Source organism: Clarias gariepinus, chromosome 24, assembly GCF_024256425.1.
Source record: "Clarias gariepinus isolate MV-2021 ecotype Netherlands chromosome 24, CGAR_prim_01v2, whole genome shotgun sequence".
NCBI classification, from domain to species: domain Eukaryota; kingdom Metazoa; phylum Chordata; class Actinopteri; order Siluriformes; family Clariidae; genus Clarias; species Clarias gariepinus.
This window is the reverse complement of record NC_071123.1, coordinates 11,775,075-11,795,983: the sequence shown is the minus strand read 5'-3', so window position 1 is coordinate 11,795,983 and position 20,909 is coordinate 11,775,075. Positions and strand designations below refer to the sequence as shown.

The window sequence follows — 20,909 nt, the reverse complement described above, 5'->3', positions numbered from 1 at the left end:
ACTTAAATTATTGATATCATCAAAAAATTTTAATATTACACAAAGATAACCTGAACAAATACAAGATGCAGTCTAAAATGATGGAGGGGTAAAAGCTGTCTAAACCTAGCTGGCCCTATGTGAAAAAGTAATTACCCCCCTCCTCACATCTAAATCAGGAATGAACTGTGATTTTTGAAAAGCTGAGTTAATTTTGACTTGCCACAGCCAAAAAAATCACTGTTGGATCACCCCATTGAATCAAAAATCACTTAAATAGAACTAGTCGGAAAAAGTGAATCATAATAAAAAAGAATAAAAGTCTCTAAAAAGCAGGGCAACTGACATAAAACTCAACATAAAATAAAGAAAGTTGCTTAATAACAAGTTGCACAGCTTTTTAGCGACTTTTAGAAAATATTGATGTAGTTGGTTCAAGTGATTGTTTTTCTATAAAAGCCATTCGGACTAACAATACCTTAACAATTAAAACACACAAACATTACTTAAAAAAACTTCTATTCTTCCAAAACTACTCTTTTGTGAGTAAAATGCTTAAATGGCAATACAATGCCTGGATAACACCAGATGCTTATCAGTTTCTTACAGATTTTTTTTATATTACAATATCATAACCAGCACAACATTTTTTTTTTTCCAAAATTTCAGATACAAAAGTGTATGGCAACAAGAGTTTGTTTGTCAACATGTAAATCTGAGGGGAGCATGTGGCTCCAGAACAGAACAAGTTCAATAAAAATCGTTTGGATGACTTCAAAAGATGTACTTGCAGCCCTTTTAAAACTCAATGTTTAGAGTACAGACATGTACAAACATCACTTATAAAGTTGCTGCATAGTCATCCAGCACTTTAAGGATTACTACAACTTCAACAGCTTGTTCATGCTCCTCCTACTGTAGGCCTATATGTCCAAAAGGCATCATGTCACCCCTCTGACCCAATCCTCCACAGCAGAGCTCTCCTTAAGAAAACAAGAGAAGTCTTATAAAGACAAGGATAAATCAATTTCACAGAATATCTAGTTATAATAAAATTAAAGATACGAATAACGATATATATACCACAAGAATGTGTAAAAGACTGTTTCTGGAATTTTAATGATTGGTTAAAGCTGCCTATTGCTTCATATATAAAAAGGTTCGATATTTTCAAGGGTTTTACGTTGTCATTCTCAGGAGAAACTTCACATTTGGAGTAAACCAAGCTTTACCTATTAGGCAGATGGCCTCACATTTTCCTCTAGAATACTTTGGTATACTGAGGAGTTCATGGTTGGCTAATTAACTGCAAGGTGCCCAAGTCATGGACTTTAACATTTAACATGCAGAGTGAGGCCTGTATGGTCTGAGATGAAACTCTTGCTTGGTTTGACATGGGAAGATTGGCAGTTATCTTAAATGCCAATCTTGTGAATAATCATTCTCACTACTGTAGAACGTTGATCTTCTGATTGTTTGTAAAAAAAAATGTATAACCCTTTCCAGATGGATGTGCAGCAACAATTGTCTCTCTGTCACCATTACTTATGTCTATCCCTCTTGTTATTGTTAACACACACCTGAATGCTGCCGAAACTTCTGCTTTTATAGAGTTCTGGACACCTGCTGATAATTAATTAATCAAAGGATGATGATTTTATGATGATTTTTATTAATAATGAACCTATTAATCCTGTGGAAGCAGTATGGGGTACTTACTGTAGTATCGCCTGCATTTTTTTTTTTTTTTTGATAAATGATGACAGAAAATGTACAGTGATCTTTATTATGTTTGTACACAAAAACACATTAAAAAGAGGGTACTAAAAAGGCAGATCAGAAGCTTTTACATGCACGATTTTTGATAATGTAATGAAAAACTGTGTTTCTTTTGCATAACTTGAAAGCTTCTGAGCTCGGGACATAGTTGTCTATACCTGAGGCTGTGCGGCCGATCACCGGTCATGAGCAATCCAGCCATCAACCTGAAATCCAGCCAAATCTGGTCATTGGCCGATCAACCAGTTCATCTCTTTTATAAATATAAATTCTCCCCAATCTATATTGCACAGTTCCCTAACCTAAACCCTAACAGTAGAATCAATACTAGGCTCTGTTGAAGGGCACAGTCACTTAGGATACACTAATGAAGTCAGTGACTCTCGCCATGTTTATGTCCATACTGAAAAAAAATCCCCATAGCAATTTAATAAGCAGTATTAACGTATGCACATATGGCACTTATAAATAAAAAATATATGTAACGTAATGACTTTTAATTGCGATTACATGGTGCAGGGAAGAAGTCGTTTTATTTTCGACCAAAGAGTCTACTTCAGGGCGGCAGATCAGCCTGTGAGCTCTGACGTAGCTGCACTTCCTTTTCGCTGTAGAATGAGTTGTTGTTCTTAAAATGGCGCCGTTGGACCTGGACAAGTATGTTGAAATTGCAAGACAGTGTAAATATCTTCCAGAGAACGACCTAAAGGTGGGTTAAATTTTGTCGAGTCTTTTATTTTAACCTTACAGGAATTTAAAAAATAACCTTTAATCATGGGTAAACCTGGCAACTGCTGTGTATTAGCTACAGGATTAGCTAGCTACCCGAGCTAGCAAAATGCTAGGTTAAGTTAGTCTCCTAGCATTATTTTCACCACTCGTATTCTTGTATAATACCGCCTCTAAAACTATTGTATATAACGCGCTCGGTAGCTTATTGGATGTTTTTTAGGAGTAGCCAATCTCACCACAAGGGCGGAAACACTTTTAGCCAATCCAAAGCAATTGGTGGGTTTTCGCGGAATATGGTTAGGAAACAACTAGCAAGTTAGTACGCTAAAATGTTTTCTTTTTAATAATCGGACTTGATTAAAATTACTCGTGTTGGGTCATTCCGTTGCATATACACAAAATAACGCCTTAATTTTACCAAAACTAACGTGTTGGATCTAGACCTTCGTGTCCAGCCTTACCCATTTTTAAATAGCTAGTCCACGTTAGCTCGCTTAACATTGGCTAGTAATGCTACAAGACGAATCAAAATGTTGGCACCATGACTTTCAAATATACATAGTCATGCACCTGCAAAGATTTATTAGCTTTTGTTTAGTGACATGTAACGTTAGGCCAGTCGTTTGGTTTTAGATGTCGAAGTAGTTAGCTTTAGCTGCATAATGGATTACTGACACACCTTCTTGTCACCTTTCTCATAAACAGAATCCCTGACCGAAATCGGTAAACATTTTTCCTATCAAAATAAATAAATAATAATAATAAAAAAACGTAGACACTTTAGTATATAAATGCAAACATAGTTAGAACGGAACACTTTTTATATTTACATTAACGAATCTGCTACAGTAGCTTATTGGTAATTCAAAAACTTATCCTTAATATCGTATTCACGAGATGAACACATCATAGTGTTGTAAATACTACTCTGGAGGTCATTGTTTCAATTAATATTAATAGGTGTGACGTCTAGAGCAACTGGTAATGCGTTCATGACCAAGTAGGAACTTGGAATTTTCTGACTGTCCTAGTTAGAAATATCCCATTTTTAAAATACAAAACGTGTGAGAAACAATGACAAGCGTGATAGTAAACAGATGAATAAACAAAGAGATTCAGCAGTCTAGACAGTTGTATGTTAAGGATCTTTACAGCTTTGGGGTTAGTGGACTGCTTAAAAGCAATGATTCGTGATGCAGAAAAATTAATACAGTAATGTAGTTGCTCTGAAAATCCAAATATAATAGAAACCAAGCACCACATCTTTTGTTAAGAAAAGTTAGATATTGTACAGCAAAAAGTTAGACAAATTTTTCTCCCAAAACATTACAGTATAATGACAGTCTCAAAATAAATAGTTTTTTTTTTTTTTGAGACCACAAAAATAGCAGGATATTTCATTTAAGAAATTTAAAACATCTCTAAGCTTGTTTGTGATTAAGTAATTTAAAGACAATGTCCAAACTATTTTCCATTTTATATTTAGAAGACATTTTCTCCAGCGGTGAAATATTAATAGGATAGAGGAAATGTCCTTCTAAAAAAGTTTAGATTTTTCTGTTCTTGATTAATATGCTGGAAGTAAGACAAATCTTTCCTACTATGGTGTTCATTTAAAGATAGAAGCTAAGGAGAAGGTGGTCCCGTATTACTTATAAATGACATAATTGGTATTGAAATGGATGCTATTCATAAAAGGGCAAAGTATGTGGTGTTACAGGGATATTGTAAGCAGAAAGAAATTTAGAGTAGAACATAAAGAAACTGTACAGGATGTGATGTACATTAATATATAAATAAATTTCACATAAAAAAAATAGGTAGTAGTTCACATCGATTTATATGTAAAAACACACAACAGAAGCTGCAGAATATGTGTTGATCAAATTAATTGTAGGAGAAGAAAAGAACAGTGTCATCAGCCACCTGATTTATAATGATTGTATTAGCAGCAGAATTATCTTGGATATCTTGGAAGTAAAAACAGATAAGGGGAGACTGGACAGCCTTGATGAACAACAAAAGATAACTGAAAGCAGGCTGAAGTGCCATGCTTTAGGTTGGTTGATGAATTACCTTTTTTTTTTTTTTTAAATAGAATTACAGAAGTAGGCACCAAATCCAAATTTACAGTTCTGAAGTCAGAATTTACATAGACCCTATCCAAATACAGTGCCTTGCAAATAAAAATCTGAAAAGGATGGCATGCATTTGTAATCAGCCCCATTTAGATTTAAACCTCTAATTAAAGTCTAATGAAACCAATTGCCTTCAGAAGTCACCTAATTACTAAATGTGTTTATTGAAGTCTTAGTATAAATACAGCTGTTCTGTAAATCGCTCAGAGGTTTGTTGGAGAACATTAGTGAACAAGCGGCATAATGAAACCCAGGGAACACACCAGAAAGGTCAGGCATAACGGTCCCAACCATCTCCTGGAGCACTGTTCAATCCCTATTCCGAAAATGGAAAGAGTACAGTAAACCTACCAAGACATGGCTGTCCTCCTAAACTAATTGGAGAGCTTCTTTCATGGTCCCTGGTAACTGTGGAGGAGTTGCAAAGATCCACAGCTTAGGTGGGAGAATTCGACCACAGGACAACTACAACCACTGGCAAAAAATATGGAATTACCATTCTTGGAAAATGTTTATTCAATTGATAAGTTGTGTAAAACAAAAACTAATCACAGACCTGCCACAAAACTATTTTAATGCAACATTCCAACCCTTTGGCCTTTAAAAAACATTTAACAACGAAAAGTAATGAAAACTGGAGTCAATTGCAACTGTTTTTACAGATCAAGAAGAGAAGAAAAATATGGACTCGTTTAAGTCTGGGGAAAAGATTATGGAATCATAAAACAAAAATGCTGCAGTACACCACTAGTATTTGCACCATCTCTGGATTACTATTATACCAGCTTAAACTTTTTCTTATTGCAATTGCCTGCAGTTTCCTTTCCAGAATTTGTTTATTTGTTTTGTTGTTTTGTTCATTTTCTGTTTTTTAGGCATATTGAATTAAGTTTTCTATCTTGACAGTTTGTTGCCTTCCTTGGTCTACCAGTACGCTTCCCTTTTACAACCTCAGCTGTGTCTAAAACCATCATGATGTCTGGACCATCAACATTTTGTGACGATTTATCTTCTTGAAGTTTTATAAGCACTTGTTTCAACTGACATTGTGTTGGAGCCATGATTTATGTTAATCAACTTGGGGCAACAGCAGCTCACCAAGGTGTGCAAGCACCTTTTTTTTATACTGTAAACTGCAAAGTAATTACCAGATTAATATTTTACACAGAATTGAGTGATTCCATATCTTTCCTCTGCTTGATCTACAAAAAACAGTTGCAATTGACTAGTTTCTTTTATTTTTAACTTTAAGTGTTTCTTAAAGCCAGAAGGTTGGAATGTTAAATAAAAATAGTTTTGTGGGCGGCATGTTTAGTTGTTCTTTCCTACACAATTGAATAAACTTTTTCAATAATGGTGATTTCCATACTTTTTGCTATGGGTTGTATTATTCATGCACTCCACAAATCTAGCGTTAATTTGAGTGTGGCAAACAGAAAGCCATTGTTAAAAGTACTGTTTGCCATTTGCTAGATTCATTTGATGTATTGGCCTAAATTCAAAACGCTATGTGTGGCAGAAAACTAACAATGTGCATGGTAGTGGCAGCATCATGTTGTGGGGATGCTTTTCTCCAGCAGGGTCAGAGAAGCTGGTCAGAGTTGATGGAAAGATGGATGGAGCCAATACAGGGCAATCTTTAAAATCAAACTTGTTACAGTCTCCAAAAGACTTGAGCCTGGGGCGGAAGTATGTATTTATTTTGTAATTGTTGTGAAACAATTAATTTAAGTTTCTCTTATTTCATGTGAAAATTAAATTTGGTTTACAAGTGTTTTGAAATACGAGCCTGTTTCCGGAATGAATTATGCTCGTAATCCAAGGTTCCACTGTATATTTTTGCATTTGTGGTGGTAAAATGTTGTCTTCCTCTCTTGTCCTGGTGGTGGTGTGCTCTAAATATTTTTGAAGAAAAGGAATTACCTCTTTGTGATTATTGACAAGATTAATTTTAAGATTTTTCTAGATCAAACAGGGCTCCAGATGGTGACTGAAGTGGCCAGCGTGCCAACGTTTTTATTTTGTTACTAATTTTGTGAAACTAATGCTTTTGTAGTGTGAAAATACTGTGATACACAGAATTTAGTTTTTTAAGATTATAACAAACAGCCAACAGAACAGCGAAAGTCGCATTATACACAGCCTCAAAGTTACTTGGAAATTTAATGTGAGTTTTTCGCTTGTCATGCAGAAGGTCCAGGTTCAATTCCCAGCCAATCCGACATAAAACCTGTTGTGCAAAACACTTTAATGCATACTCATTACAGTGCATAACACTGGAATTACAAAAGCACCAACACCTTACTTTGCTAGTGATACCAATAGTTTTTCAATGTTAATATATGAAGGCTGTATTGAAAGTGCAAAGGTGGGTATAACCTTTTTATAAAATGACACAGGTTGTTCAAATTGCATATGCTGGTAAAGTAACTCTTTCTGTATACAAAGGTACTCCTCTGTTACAAGAGATGTACAGTGGGGCAAAAACGTATTTAGTCAGCCTCTTAAAAAGATGCAAGAGGCCTGTAATTTGCATCATAGGTATACCTTAACTATAAGAGACAAAATAAGAAGAAAAAAATCTAGAAAATCACATTGTAGCTGGTATTTTTCACCATAATTTGCAAATAAATTCTTTAAACATTCTACAATGTGTGAAAACCTTGTGAAGACTTACAGAAAACATTTGACCTCTATCATTGCCAACAAAGGGTATATAACAAAGTATTGTGATGAAATTTTATTGACCAAATACTTATTTTCCACCATTTATTTATTTGCAAAAAAAACCTATGATGAAAATTACAGGCCTCTCTCATCTTTTTAAGTGGAAGAACTTGCACAATTGGTGGCTGACTAAATACTTTTTTGCCCCACTGTACTTGTGCCAATATTCAGTAGTACCTTATCAAGAGTTTCTATACCAAGATGTACAATGAAAAAGTTATGCCCAGCTTTGCATTTTTTTTAATAGAACATCATTTATAATAATATATTGGCCAGCCATAACATACTGCTAGTAGGTTGTTTTGCTCATATTTTTGTGTGACATGACAGGAGGCCTCTCAAACTGGCTATCTCAGGCTGGCATCATACTTTTTGAAAATAACCTCTGTATTCCCAAAAATAGCCAAATGTCAGGCATGTCTGCATTGGTTTTTGATATATAGGTTTTTTTTTTTGTTTTTTTTTTTAAACTTAGACTAAACACATTCAAGGTAGACCTGGTCAAACATGGACAATGTAAGAAAATGTGGTCACCCAAGATTAATAAATAAGTTTTTTTTATTTTTTATATAAATACAAGTGCTCATTCAAGCAAATGAAACTGTGTAATACACACCAGGATGTGAGTTTTTGTCATCAGTTCATTAAAGTTTTTATAATTAACCATCTGTTTGCATTTACAGAGATTGTGTGATTATGTCTGTGACCTACTACTAGAGGAATCAAATGTACAGCCAGTATCAAGTCCAGTCACTGTTTGTGGTGACATCCATGGACAGGTACCCACAATAAATATATTGTATTAACATCATGCTTAGATTTTTGTTATGGATTTTGTTTATGGTTTTAATGACACATGGTTCACTCTCTCTTCTCTGCACCCTTTAGTTTTATGACTTGTGTGAACTTTTCAGAACTGGAGGACAAGTACCGGACACAAACTACATTTTCATGGTATGACTATGAAGAAAGGGTTAGGGTTAGTTAATACACTATGTATTATTTTTAATAGTCAGTAGTCCTTAAGTAGATTGTTTTTTGGAACTACTAAATACAATAACCTATACTGCTATGTGCCATTTTGTTTGCAGTTTAAAAACAAATGCAAACACTCAATTTGCATATAACTGTCAATGATCAAGCTTGACCACCACTGGCCTTTTCTAAGGGCATATGCTGCTCATTTCCAGCTAGTTTGTAAATATAGCATTTATATTTAAACGCATGAATAACAAACCTTGTGTACAATTTACTTATTTACCAAAATGTGTTGCATAACACAACAGGAAATATTATTGTGGTACACCAATGCTAATAATGTTCTGCTTATAAAATCTATGCAATTCTAGGCATATCAACTCATAAACCACAATGGTCAGTGATGTAATAATGGACACTGTCCTGAATTGACAGTTATTATTAACTGTGACTTTCAAAATATGAACATGTATAAATTGTTAATATATAATATTACATTTTATATGGAAAAAAGCCTTTTTGTGTGGCTGCATTTCCTTAATGGTTACACTTGTCGAACTTCTTAAATTAAAGTTTGTAATTTTATATGTAAACAAAAATATTTATGAACCTATCAGTATCTTGTACTGATGTTTCCTTAAATGTTATCCCTTAGTTTCTGTGTCCCTTTAATTGTGTATACCCCGTTATTGTGCATGTTAACTATATAAGATTTATTTTTATTTATAATATCTAAAATATATTAGCTCATAAGATTCTATATGGATTTTAAAGGATAATTTATTACCCTTTCCTTTTCAGGGTGACTTTGTCGACAGAGGGTATTACAGTTTAGAGACATTCACATACTTGCTAGCCCTTAAAGCAAAGTGGCCAGACCGCATCACACTGCTGCGTGGAAATCATGAGAGTAGGCAGATTACACAAGTCTATGGCTTTTATGGTTAGTATTTTAAAACTCATAAATACACTATTTTAAATAGCTATTAAATTGCAATCATTATTATTATTATTATTATTATAACAATTATTATTATGATTTCTTTTCATAGATGAGTGCCAAACTAAGTATGGAAATGCCAATGCTTGGCGATACTGCACTAAAGTGTTTGACATGCTGACTGTTGCTGCCGTAAGTACAGTGTTGTTCTTGTTTACTTTAAATATCTGGCTATTTAAAAATCTGTTGCAACTCTTTGTCCTAGGATTTGTCCTGACAACTCTAGGTAAAGGGGATTGTTTTTTCAGTAACATTAGGCTGATAGTAAACATGGTCGCTGTTTGAGAGGCATCACTTTGTAAAAGAAGGCAATATTAATCAACTTAATGTACCAGACTATGTAGTCTGGCTTGGGAGAGTAAAGATTACATGAGGGCAAGTTTTCTCCTCAATGATATAAAATGAAAAGGTAGCCCGCTAGGTAGAACATACAGTCCCTTCTTCTATACATTAATTAGAGCCATTGTTCGGGGGTAAAATCTAGTTAAATTTTTAGCTCTCATTAGCCATAAACAAAATAACACAAATTGTTTAATTCAATTTCATTTGTATAGCGCTTTTAACAATTGTCATTGTCAAAGCAGCTTTACACAATCTAAAGAATTAGAATCTAAATAAAGTCTGTATGGAATGTAAGTGTGCATGAAGCAAAATGAGCAGACTGTCCCTGGTGAGCAAGCTGCGGGCGACAGTGGCAAGGAAAAACTCTCTGAGATGGTAATCGGAAGAAACCTTGAGAGGAACCAGACTCAACAGGGAACCCATCCTCATTTAGGTGAAACAGAAAGCAAGAATTGATCTGCATATATACTGTGTGTTAGGTGGCAGCCAGTTCAGCTATAACAGTTGATGTTAATTGATGTTAATATGGAGTCCAGGTAGTTATTGGAGACAATTGCAGTCTTGAACTATCGAGCAACTCCTCAGAGAAACAGCTGTCAAGGCCAGAACCGTCTTTATGGTAGACAGAAACCATCCCCAGATACCAGACGCATCCCAAAGAGACACACGGGGCATCCATGTGACGAAAACTCCAACCAGAAGCGAGGCACCAGGATGGGTCAGACAGGTTCGGAGGGCAGAGGGAGTTTGGATCACTGGCAGCTCAGGAACGACATGTGTAGCTCAACAGAGAGAGGGAAGAGGGAAGAGGGAGAGATAACAGTTAGGTATGGTCACATAATGTATAATGTGAATGTATATTTAGTGTAGAGTGCAAGCAGAGACTCCGACAGGACTAACTATAACAGCATAACTAAAAGGGGAGAGCCAGAAGGAAACACAAACATGAGGGCTCCCTGAGATGTAAAGCAAACAATTACCTGACCATCAACAAACCTGAGTGATCAATAAGAGTGGGGAAGACAGCATCTAAACATACCAGTTCACCATAATACTCTATGTCCATGAGTCCCCCAGATCTGCCCCTTTACCCAAGACAAATCTATTTATAAAAATGCTTGGCTAAAAAAATTGGTTTTTAGCCTGGACTTAAACACTGAGACTGTGTCTGAGTCCCGAACATTATCTGGAAGACTATTCCATAATTTTGGGGCTTTGTAAGAAAAAGCTCTGCCTCCAGCTGTAGTTTTCATAATACGCGGTACTGACAAGCAGCCTGCATCCTTTGATCGAAGTAGGCGTGGCGGATCGTAAGACACTAGCAGTTCACTCCGATACTGTGGCGTGAGACCATTTAATGTTTTATATGTCAAAAGTAGTATTTTAAAATCGATGCGAAATTTCACGGGGAGCCAATATCTTCTGTGCGATGTGCTCGTATCTTCTGGTTCTAGTGAGGACTTTCGCTGTTGCATTCTGGACTAGCTGAAGCTTGTTTATGCATCTAGTTGAACAACCAGACAGTAAGGCATTACAATAGTCCAACCTAGAGGTGATAAAAGCATGAACTAGTTTTTCTGCATCATTTAGCGACAGTATATTTCTTATCTTGGCAATATTTCTGAGGTGAAAGAATGCTATCCTGGTAACATTATCTACATGTGCTTCAAATGAATGGCTGGAATCTATAATCCCACCGAGGTCTTTTACTGTTGTACTCGATGAAACAGAAAGGCCATTTAAAGTTACAATGTGATCTAAAATCTTACTTCTAGCTGAATGCGGTCCTATGACTAGAACTTCTGTCTTATCAGGATTAAGCAAAATTAAGGAAGTTAATTAGCATCCAATTTCTTATGTCCTGCACACATTGCTTAACTTTAGTAAGCTGTTTTTTTTCATCTGGTTTTGCTGAGACATATACCTGTGTGTCGTCAGCATAACAATGAAAACTAATCCGTAAACATGGTATTATGTCGCCTAGAAGAAGCATGTATAGGGGGGGAAAAAGCAGTGGGCCTAAAACTGAACCTTGTGGAACACCAACTCCACTAAAAAACATGCAGAATAATCACCATTTAAGTCTATATACTGATAACGATCCGTCAAATAGGATCTGAGCCAGGAGAGGGCTTTACCCTTAATTCCTACTACATTTTCTAATCTGTGAAGAAGAATCCCATAATCAATGGTGTCAAACGCTGCACTGAGTTCGAGTAACACAAGCATAGTTACACAACTCTGATCAGAGGCCAATAGGAGATAATTTACTACTTTAACGAGTGCTGTCTCTGTGCTGTGATGAGGCCTAAATTCTGACTGATACAGTTCATGGATGCTATTTCTATGTAGATATGAGCATAGCTGCTCCGCTACTATCTTTTCGAGAATCTTAGAGATAAACGGGAGGTTTGATATTGGCCTGTAACTGGACAGCTGACAGGGGTCGAGGTGAGGTTTTTTAAATAATCGGTTTAATAACTGCTAATTTAAAAGATTTTGGAACATACCCAATGCTGAGTAAGAAATTAATTATTCTCTGTTCTGTTATTGCTGGTACTATCTGCCTAAGAAAATGTGTTGGTATAGAATCTAATATGCAAGTTGATGTATTTGCAAAAGAAATGAGTGAAATTAGTTCATTCTCTTCAAGGAAAGTAAAGTATTCTAGGTTCCGATCTGACATAGTTAGTTTACTATCTGCATCAATTGCATTGTCCGGTTTCAAAGCCTCAATTTTATGCCTGATATTTACAATTTTATCATTAAAAAAGTTTACAAAGTCCTCACTATTGCACGATGTTGTTGTGGAGATTTCTGAAGTGGTCTTATTTCTAGTTAATTTAGCTATGGTATTAAATAAAAATCTAGGATTATTTGTGTTATTTTCTATAAGAGTGAAGAGATGCGTTGATCTAGTTCAAGTTCAAGTAGGCTTTATTGTCACTTGAACTATATACAGTTAGTACACAGTGAAACGAAACAACGTTCCTTCAGGACCAAGGTGCTACATGCGACATAAATTTACAACATAAATTAATAGAAAAACTAAACTAGCTAACTAAGAGGCCTAGTTAGCTGGCTAGCCGAGACAAGACAGATTTACCTGACAAAAGTAAACAACATAAATTAACAAAAACTGACTAGCTAAGGAAGACTTTCTACATTTTTTTTTTTTTTTTTTTTTTACAGACAACATAAACTGCACATGCAAATGTGCAAACAAAAGCAACAAAGTGACAGTGTGACAAACACGACATAACAATGGATGTTGAGGTGATAAGTTGAGGTAGTGAGTAAAAGTTTTTTAACGTAGCAGCAAGAATTAAGAATTTTAGTGCAAAAAGTAATCCAGTAATGAATATTGTGCAAAAGAGCATTTACAGGTTGGTGTGTACAATAGTCTGATAGTCTAGGTCAGTGTGTTTGCACTTGTGTTGATTAGTCAGTCCAGTCTTATTGTTTTGAGGTAGTTGAGTTAAGCTGAGTGATAATGTATGTTTGTGTGCACGTGCGTCTATCAGTCAGGTCCCTTTGTGTTGAGAAGACGGATGGCTTATGGAAAAAAGCTGTTGCACAGTATGGATGTGTGTGCCTGAATGCTTCGGTACCTTTTTCCAGATGGCAGGAGTGTGAAGGGTGTGTGAGAGGGGTGTGTCTGATCAGCCACAATGCTGGTGGCTTTGCGGATGCAGCGTGTGGTGTAGATGTCTTCAATAGAGAAGAGAGAGACCCCGATGATATTCTCTGCTGTCCTCACAATCCGCTGTAGGGTCTTGCGGTCCAAAATGGCACAATTCCCAAACCAGACAGTGATGCAGCCTCTCAGGATGCTCTCGATAGTTTCTCTATAGAAGGTGGTCAGAATCGGTGGTGGAAGCTGGGCTTTCCACAGTCTTCTCAGAAAGAAGAGACGCTGTTGGGCTTTCTTGTGTAGGGAGATGGTGTTGAGGGACCAGCTGAGGACCTTCTCCAGTTGGACACCCAGGAATTTGGTGCTTTTGACGATCTCCACAGAGGAATCATTAATGCACAACGGAGAATGGTCGCCTCGGGTCCTCAGTTAACAACCACCTCTTTTGTCTTGTCAACATTCAGAGACAGTTTGTTGTCTTTACACCAGATCGTTAGCCTCTGCACTTCCTCTCTGTACACAGACTCGTCGTTCTTGCTAATGAGACCCAACACGGTTGTGTCATCAGCAAACTTGATGTGATTCGAATTGTGTGTTGCTACACAGTCGTGAGTCAGCAGTGTGAACAGCAGAGGCCTGAGCACACAGCCTTGTGGGGCCCCAGTCCTCAGTGTGGTGGTGCTGGAGGTGCAGACTAGCTACACTAAGAGCTTTTCTATAGTTCAGGATGCTCTCCTTCCATGCTATTTAAAATACTAACAATTTAGTTTGACGCCATTTACATTCTAATTTCCGAGCTGTCTGTTTTAAAGTACATGCGTGGTCGTTATATCAGGGAGCGAGTTTCTTATCTCTAATAATTTTTCTTTCAACTGGAGCTACATTATCTAAGGTATAACGGAACGTCAACTCTAAATATTCAGTTGCCCGATCGAGTTCTGTGGGGTCAGACGGTGATCCAATCAAAGTTGTTAACTCTGGGAGATTACTGATAAAACTCTGTGAGGTATTTGATGTGAATGTACGTTTAAGTACGGTAGCGTGGTGTGGTGCTGCGCATACATTATCACTATAACACACTTTAATCGAGACAAGATAGTGATCTGATATAACTTCAGACAGTGGAATTGTAAATAAATTTCTTATGCTTAATCTGAAAGATGAAATTAAATCTAAATTGTGACCTGCTTTATGAGTGGGTCCTACTACACACTGATTTACTCCTACTGAGTCCAGTATGGACATAAATGCTCAGAGGGTCTTCTGGATTCTCAAAATGAATATTAAAATCTCCAGCAATTAACGCTTTGTCTACGGAAACAACGAGGTTTGAAAGAAAATCTGCAAATTCACTAAGAAATTCAGAATACGGCCCTGGAGGTCTGTAAATAATGATTTTAGGGATCAACTGAGCTGACTTAATATTTGTAGCTACATTTATGTTATTATAGAGAACTTTAAATGAGTTTAATTGTATCCGTGTTTTTGTACGATAGACAGATTATAATTGTAAATAATTGCGACGGCGCCTCCTCTACCAGTTAGCTGAGGCTGGTGTATGTAGCTGTATCCAGGAGGACTAGCTTTATTTAAAGCTACATACTCGTCCTGTTTAATCCAGGTTTCAGTTAAACAGAGAATATCAAATTCCTGATCCGTGCTAATATATAATTACATATATAATACCGAATGTTTCCTTACATATTGTTCCTCTGCAATTAACATGCCGACGTTAAACCGTTATTGTTGCACTGTGGTTCCACTTTTTCTCTGATGTTATTTTAATTTACTTGTATTAATGGTCCATTTCTTTGCGTGTGAATAGTTTCGAGTGTCTGATTTTTATTGTCAATAAAGAAAAGCATGAATTAGAATAGGTACTCTCCTATTATTTTCCACTTATTCCCCTTCCGTTCATTGCGCCCCACCTGTCATGTCTGTATTCCCCACTTTGAGAACCACGGGTTTAGCCTGTCTGTCTGCTCCCTGGCCTGGGCTCTGGATAGTCATCGATTAACTAGGCTTTTTCTGAGATTATGAGCTATATTACAAGAAATGAGAGCAGCACCTCCCCGAGTGGGATGGACACCCTCCTGCCCTAAAAGGTCTTCCAATTGTCTATGAAGCCCACACTATTTAGAGATAGTTTGGAATAACTTGGAAGCATCTATAAGGATACAAAGTGTTGCTTAAAATGACATTATTAGATGTGTTTTCTTGCTCAAAGTGCTTCCGTGACTGATTATCAACGTGGGATTTTGATCTGACTTTTAAAAAAATATAGAGCTGAATTCTGAAGTTTACATACACCGTAGCCAAATTCACAATTCCTGACAGTTAATCCTAGTAAACATTCATGTCTTGGGTCAGTTAGGATCCATACTTTATTTTAGAAATGTAAATTGTTAGATTAGTAGTACAGGAAGATTTCGAGTTTATATTCCTTTCATCACATTTCCAGAGCATTGGAAGTTTACATTAACTTTAGTGTTTGGTAATATTGCCTTTTAATTGTTTAACTTGGTTCAAATGTTTCGAGTAGTGACTGAATTAGGTTTGTAGACCTCCTTGCTCGCACACACTTTTAGTATTGCCCACAAACTTTCTATTAATTAAGGTCAGGGCCACTCTAATACCTCAACTTTATTGTCCCTAAGCCATTTCGCCACAGCTTTGGAAATATTCTTAGGTTATTGCCAGTTCAGAAGGCCCATTTGCGACCATTTGCAAAACTTTCTAGCTAATGTCTTGACATTTTGCTTGTTCCTCATGATGGCTTCTATTTCATGACGTGCATTAGTCTCTCCTGGGGCAAAGCACCCCACAATATGATGCCTATATGACTCTTGTGCTTCGCCGTTGGAATATCGTTCTTTGGCTTGCAAACCTTCAGACAATGATAGTCATATTGTCCCTATATGCAGCTACAAACTATGGAGACAGATAATTTTGTACAGTCTTATGCAAAAGATTTGGCACCCCTTAATAACAGATTTTGGCTATTTTTTTTTTATGAAAAGATGAACACAGTATCTTTTGGAAATTGGAAAAATGCACAATATTTTCAGCAAACATTGATGTGTAGTTACTTTTTATGCCATAAATTGAACAAAAAATAAAAGCATTATTGTGGCACTGTGCAAAAGTTTAGGCACCCTAAGAGTTCCAGAGTCTCAGATTCTCTTTACAAGATTTCAAACCTTAATCAGTTCGCTAGATCAACAGCTGTCATTAGTAAATGTCAATTTTAAAGTTTTAAAAATAGTTAGACTCTTCAACCCTTTTGCACACATTTGCGGACACTCAACAACCATGGGTTCCTCTAAGCAGCTGTGTAAGAAAATCTGTAAATGAAAGTTATTGATGCCCACAATGCAGGAGAAGGCTACAAGAAGACAGTACAGTGTGGTCAGCTTGCAGTTTCCACAGTGAGAAATGTAATTAAGAGATGGCAGTTCTTGCACAGACAAGACCTTTATGAAGAGTCAGCAGAAGAAAACCCCATTATAAAATTCAACGTCAGAAGTATGCAACAGAACATCTACAGAAGCCTGATGTGTTTTGGAAACAAGTGCTGTGGATGTATGAAGTTAAAATAGAACTCTTTGGCCACAATCAGCAAAGGCATGTTAGGGGGAAAAAAGGAGCAGCATTTTATAAAAAGAACACCTTGCCAACTATTAAGCATGGGGGTGGATCTATTATGCTTTGGGGTTGTGTTGCAGCCAGTGGCACAGGAAACATTGCATGGGTGAAGGGAAGAATGGATTCCACTAAATACCAGCAAATTATGGAAGCAGACATCACACAATTGGCTATTGTTGGATCTTAGGTCCATGATATCAAACTAAATGTTTGAAGATTGAACTTAAAATAGATCTACAGGTGCACCTTAGAAGCTTTAAAGCCATGATATCATTTTTAGAACTTTAACAACAATAATAAAATTAAATCTGTGGAGGTGTTAAAAAGTCATTTTTAATGAATTCAACCCAAATGTATATAAACTTTTAACTTTACAATAAATACAATGTAACATATCCCTAATCTACTGTATATATTATCAATGTTGTATTGCTAATTATTTGTTTTACTTACTTTACAGTTGATAGATGAGCAGATCCTTTGTGTGCATGGTGGCCTTTCCCCTGATATCAAGACTCTGGACCAGATTCGTACCATTGAGCGGAACCAGGAAATCCCCCACAAGGGGGCATTTTGTGATCTTGTCTGGTCTGATCCAGAAGATGTAGACACTTGGGCTATCAGCCCAAGGGGTGCTGGCTGGCTCTTTGGTGCCAAAGTCACCAACGAGGTAACTATTAATTTTATTTGTTCTTTCCTATCTTGGATCATAGTACACAGTTAATATTACTCAGTGGTTTTCAGTCCTTCTTTTGGATTCTGCACATTTTTTCCACCACCTGATTCTAACTTTTATCATCTTTGGCCCTTTTCCCCCATCAACTGGGCCCAATGTTTTAAAACGAATCTATTTAAGCATTCAGTGAACACTGCTGTTACTGTACAGTCTAAGTTTTTTATCTTCTGTATTAGGTGACGTTGAAACCTTCCTTAAGATCTGGTTGTGTCGATGACCAAATTAATTTTCGACAGATTTAATTCCAGATTAATTGGTGATATGACATGTTCACACTTTCAAGCCTCTGACATGTGGACATGTTTTTTTACTGGACTGGTGATTAGAACAGCTTCATGACCAAAGTCTGGGAGTATTTCTTTGGCTTAAAGGTGGTATGGTCAAGGGCACGAATGTGGCTAATAAGTGCCTGTTTGTCACTTTGTGCCAACTTTATAGTGCCAACCCAGTTCTCTTTAGTGAAGTAAATTATTCAAAACGCACTTCTTGCTGGTTTTCTGAATGCTCTGTCTTTTCCACTCTGCTTGGCTCTTCTCTGTATTATTGCCTAACTCACAGCAACACACAGACACTACTTAGGATGCTCACCTGGGGTCCGTTCTTCGTATGTTGCTAACTCAGTTGGCTGGATTTGATTGTTGTGGATTTGTCCTGATCTTGGATTGTTTCATTCTTCGATGCGCTTCTCGCATTTGTTGTCATAGCAACATATCCGTGAGCTTGAACCTGCTCTGAAGCAGGTTTATTTCATGTAAAGAGGATTTAGCCTGCGCTCCTGGCGGGTTATGATTGGTTGAAATGGCGAGGTCACATCTAATTGGTTAAAGAGCACGACTGACATGGACTGACTCACATGGGAAATGAAAAGTATATGCCTCCCTGCTATGGACTCCCCCCCACACACACATAATCGCTATCAAATATTATATATGAACATAAATTCATAGGTTTATTGTTATCAAATATGATATTACTATTATAATAAACCCTAGGCACGAGACAGCCGTCAAGACCATTAATACAAATTCTTGTATAATGTTTATTTTGTAACACATTTATTTTTCAGGGGGTTTGTCATAAAAATATGCAAATAAATATTTATATATATCAAAAATAAATATTTTATAATAATAAATTGGACAAAACAAATTTTTATTATAAAATAAACAATATAAAAGTATACATGTTGTATTTGAAAAAATATTAATATTTTTTATTTTTTCATATACAACATATTTATTTTCATATTGCTTATTTATTTAATTTTATTGTCTCATGTAATTTGTAAACCATTAACCTATGAATTTATGTTCTAAATATAATGTTTGATAGCAATTATGTGGGGGGCAATCCATGGCATTTCAGCGTATAACTCGTGTTACAAAAAACTATTTAGCTCACTCTTTTTCCATTTCGTCAACCAATCGGAGGACTTGTGATCAGTGTTTATACTGTCGATGCATATCGCCTTTTAAACCAACGCACGAACGCGCAATAATCCTAGACAACTCAATCCAGCTCTACTAATCATCAACAACAGGTGAGCTCAAAGAACCAACTTAGCCGCATCGTAATTAGCACGATGATCTCATCTTAGATGTGCGACGTACGAAGAACGGACCCCTGGGGAGAATGTGGCTAAGTATTTCTTATGGAAAGATTCACTTTGATATACAAGTGTTTTGATGTGAGCATAATTTGTTCTAGATGCATGCTTGTATAAGTCAGTGTTTAACTGTACTTAAAATTTTAAGATGTAAGGTAATTTGAAATATTAAGAAAACTGAGATGAAATCTGTGGTGGCAGTTGCATGGTCAAGCACTGCTCTGTGAATGCCACAAGAGTCACATAAGAGAGAGGATGCTCACCTGGGGAGAATGTGACTTTCTTTTATGCTTTTTCAATTTCCTCAGCCTTGCCACATTTCCTGCTCTAAATATGGCACCCCGGGTTTTTGAAATTGCACTTCTATAATAATTCGACACTTGTCATTTAGCAATAAAAGTGGAAGCCTGCTATTTATTTTCTTTTAGTGTGTAGATCATACATTTCACATCTAATTTAATGTATTGATTAGTGTGCATTCCTATTAAGAAAATAGTACTAGAACAGTAAATAACTGAGAACAGTAAAAATCTTTTACAACTGTTGTATACAGATTATTATTCAGTATAAAACATATCAAATGTATTTTTGATGGATTAAAAAAAACAATAAATGTACCTAACAAGCAATATGAAATGTATGTGTGTAATACCCATGTTTTTCTTGTTTGTTTTTTTTGCAGTTTGTTCATATTAACAACTTGAAGCTGATCTGCCGTGCACATCAGCTGGTTCATGAGGGCTACAAGTTCATGTTTGATGAGAAGCTTGTAACCGTGTGGTCAGCCCCCAACTACTGCTATCGTTGTGGCAACATTGCCTCAATTATGGTGTTTAAGGATGTGAATACACGGGAGCCCAAATTGTTTCGTGCCGTGCCTGATGCAGAGCGTGTCATTCCACCCAGAACCACAACACCCTACTTCCTCTGAGGGCAAGGTCGATGCCCACTGTGTCCACCCTCCCCTCTTTTCATCTTGGTCAACCTCTCTCTGTCTTTTTTAAGCCTAAAGTGTTTTTTCCCCTTTTTTTCGTTTTTTTAAGGAATCTGCATCCCCTCTCACTGTCCCTTACTTTCAGGTTAGATTATAAAAAACCCTGATAATGTTACTAGCCCTTTTCATAGGAAGTGCAAGCTTGTCACGTTGACATTTTGTGGCAAGTAAGCAATGCCCCACTTGGTGCTTTTTTTTTTTTTCCTTTTTTTTTTTTTTTAAATAATAAATGGATTTAATCATACGTGGTACTACAACTCCTAAAAAATGTACACCACTTAGACCAAAAGTATGGGCCTTTAAATACTGGTGTATTCAGGTTGTTTAATTGGGTCATATAGTAAAGAAGTTGAAGTATGTAATAAAATTGCTTGAAGGGAATGAGGTTGGACCAGGTGATGAGACAGAGGAGTCTGATTATTTTGTACATTTAAATTTGTATTGATAATTTCATCTTTTTCAGATTTGTTGTATTTTATTATTGTAGAGATGGTGACCCACATACCAATTAAATATTGAAAAATAAACTCCTTTATTATTAATTTAAAAATGTACCCGTGTGTGTTTTGTCACATTTTTCCCTTACTAGCACTTGGACTTGTTGTCTGATGGCTTGTGA

At 36.3% G+C, this 20,909-nt stretch overlaps 1 protein-coding gene across 1 annotated transcript; it reads left to right on the top strand.

Moving 5' to 3' along the window:
- Positions 1 to 2,315: 2,315 nt before the first annotated feature.
- On the top strand, positions 2,316 to 20,844 carry ppp6c (protein phosphatase 6, catalytic subunit). Its single transcript, XM_053485053.1, has 7 exons — positions 2,316 to 2,467; positions 8,039 to 8,134; positions 8,244 to 8,309; positions 9,135 to 9,276; positions 9,386 to 9,465; positions 17,415 to 17,624; positions 19,979 to 20,844. The coding sequence occupies exons 1-7, from the start codon at positions 2,393 to 2,395 to the stop codon at positions 20,225 to 20,227; spliced, it is 918 nt and encodes a 305-aa protein (XP_053341028.1). The 5' UTR covers positions 2,316 to 2,392; the 3' UTR covers positions 20,228 to 20,844.
- The last annotated feature ends 65 nt before the right edge of the window (positions 20,845 to 20,909 follow it).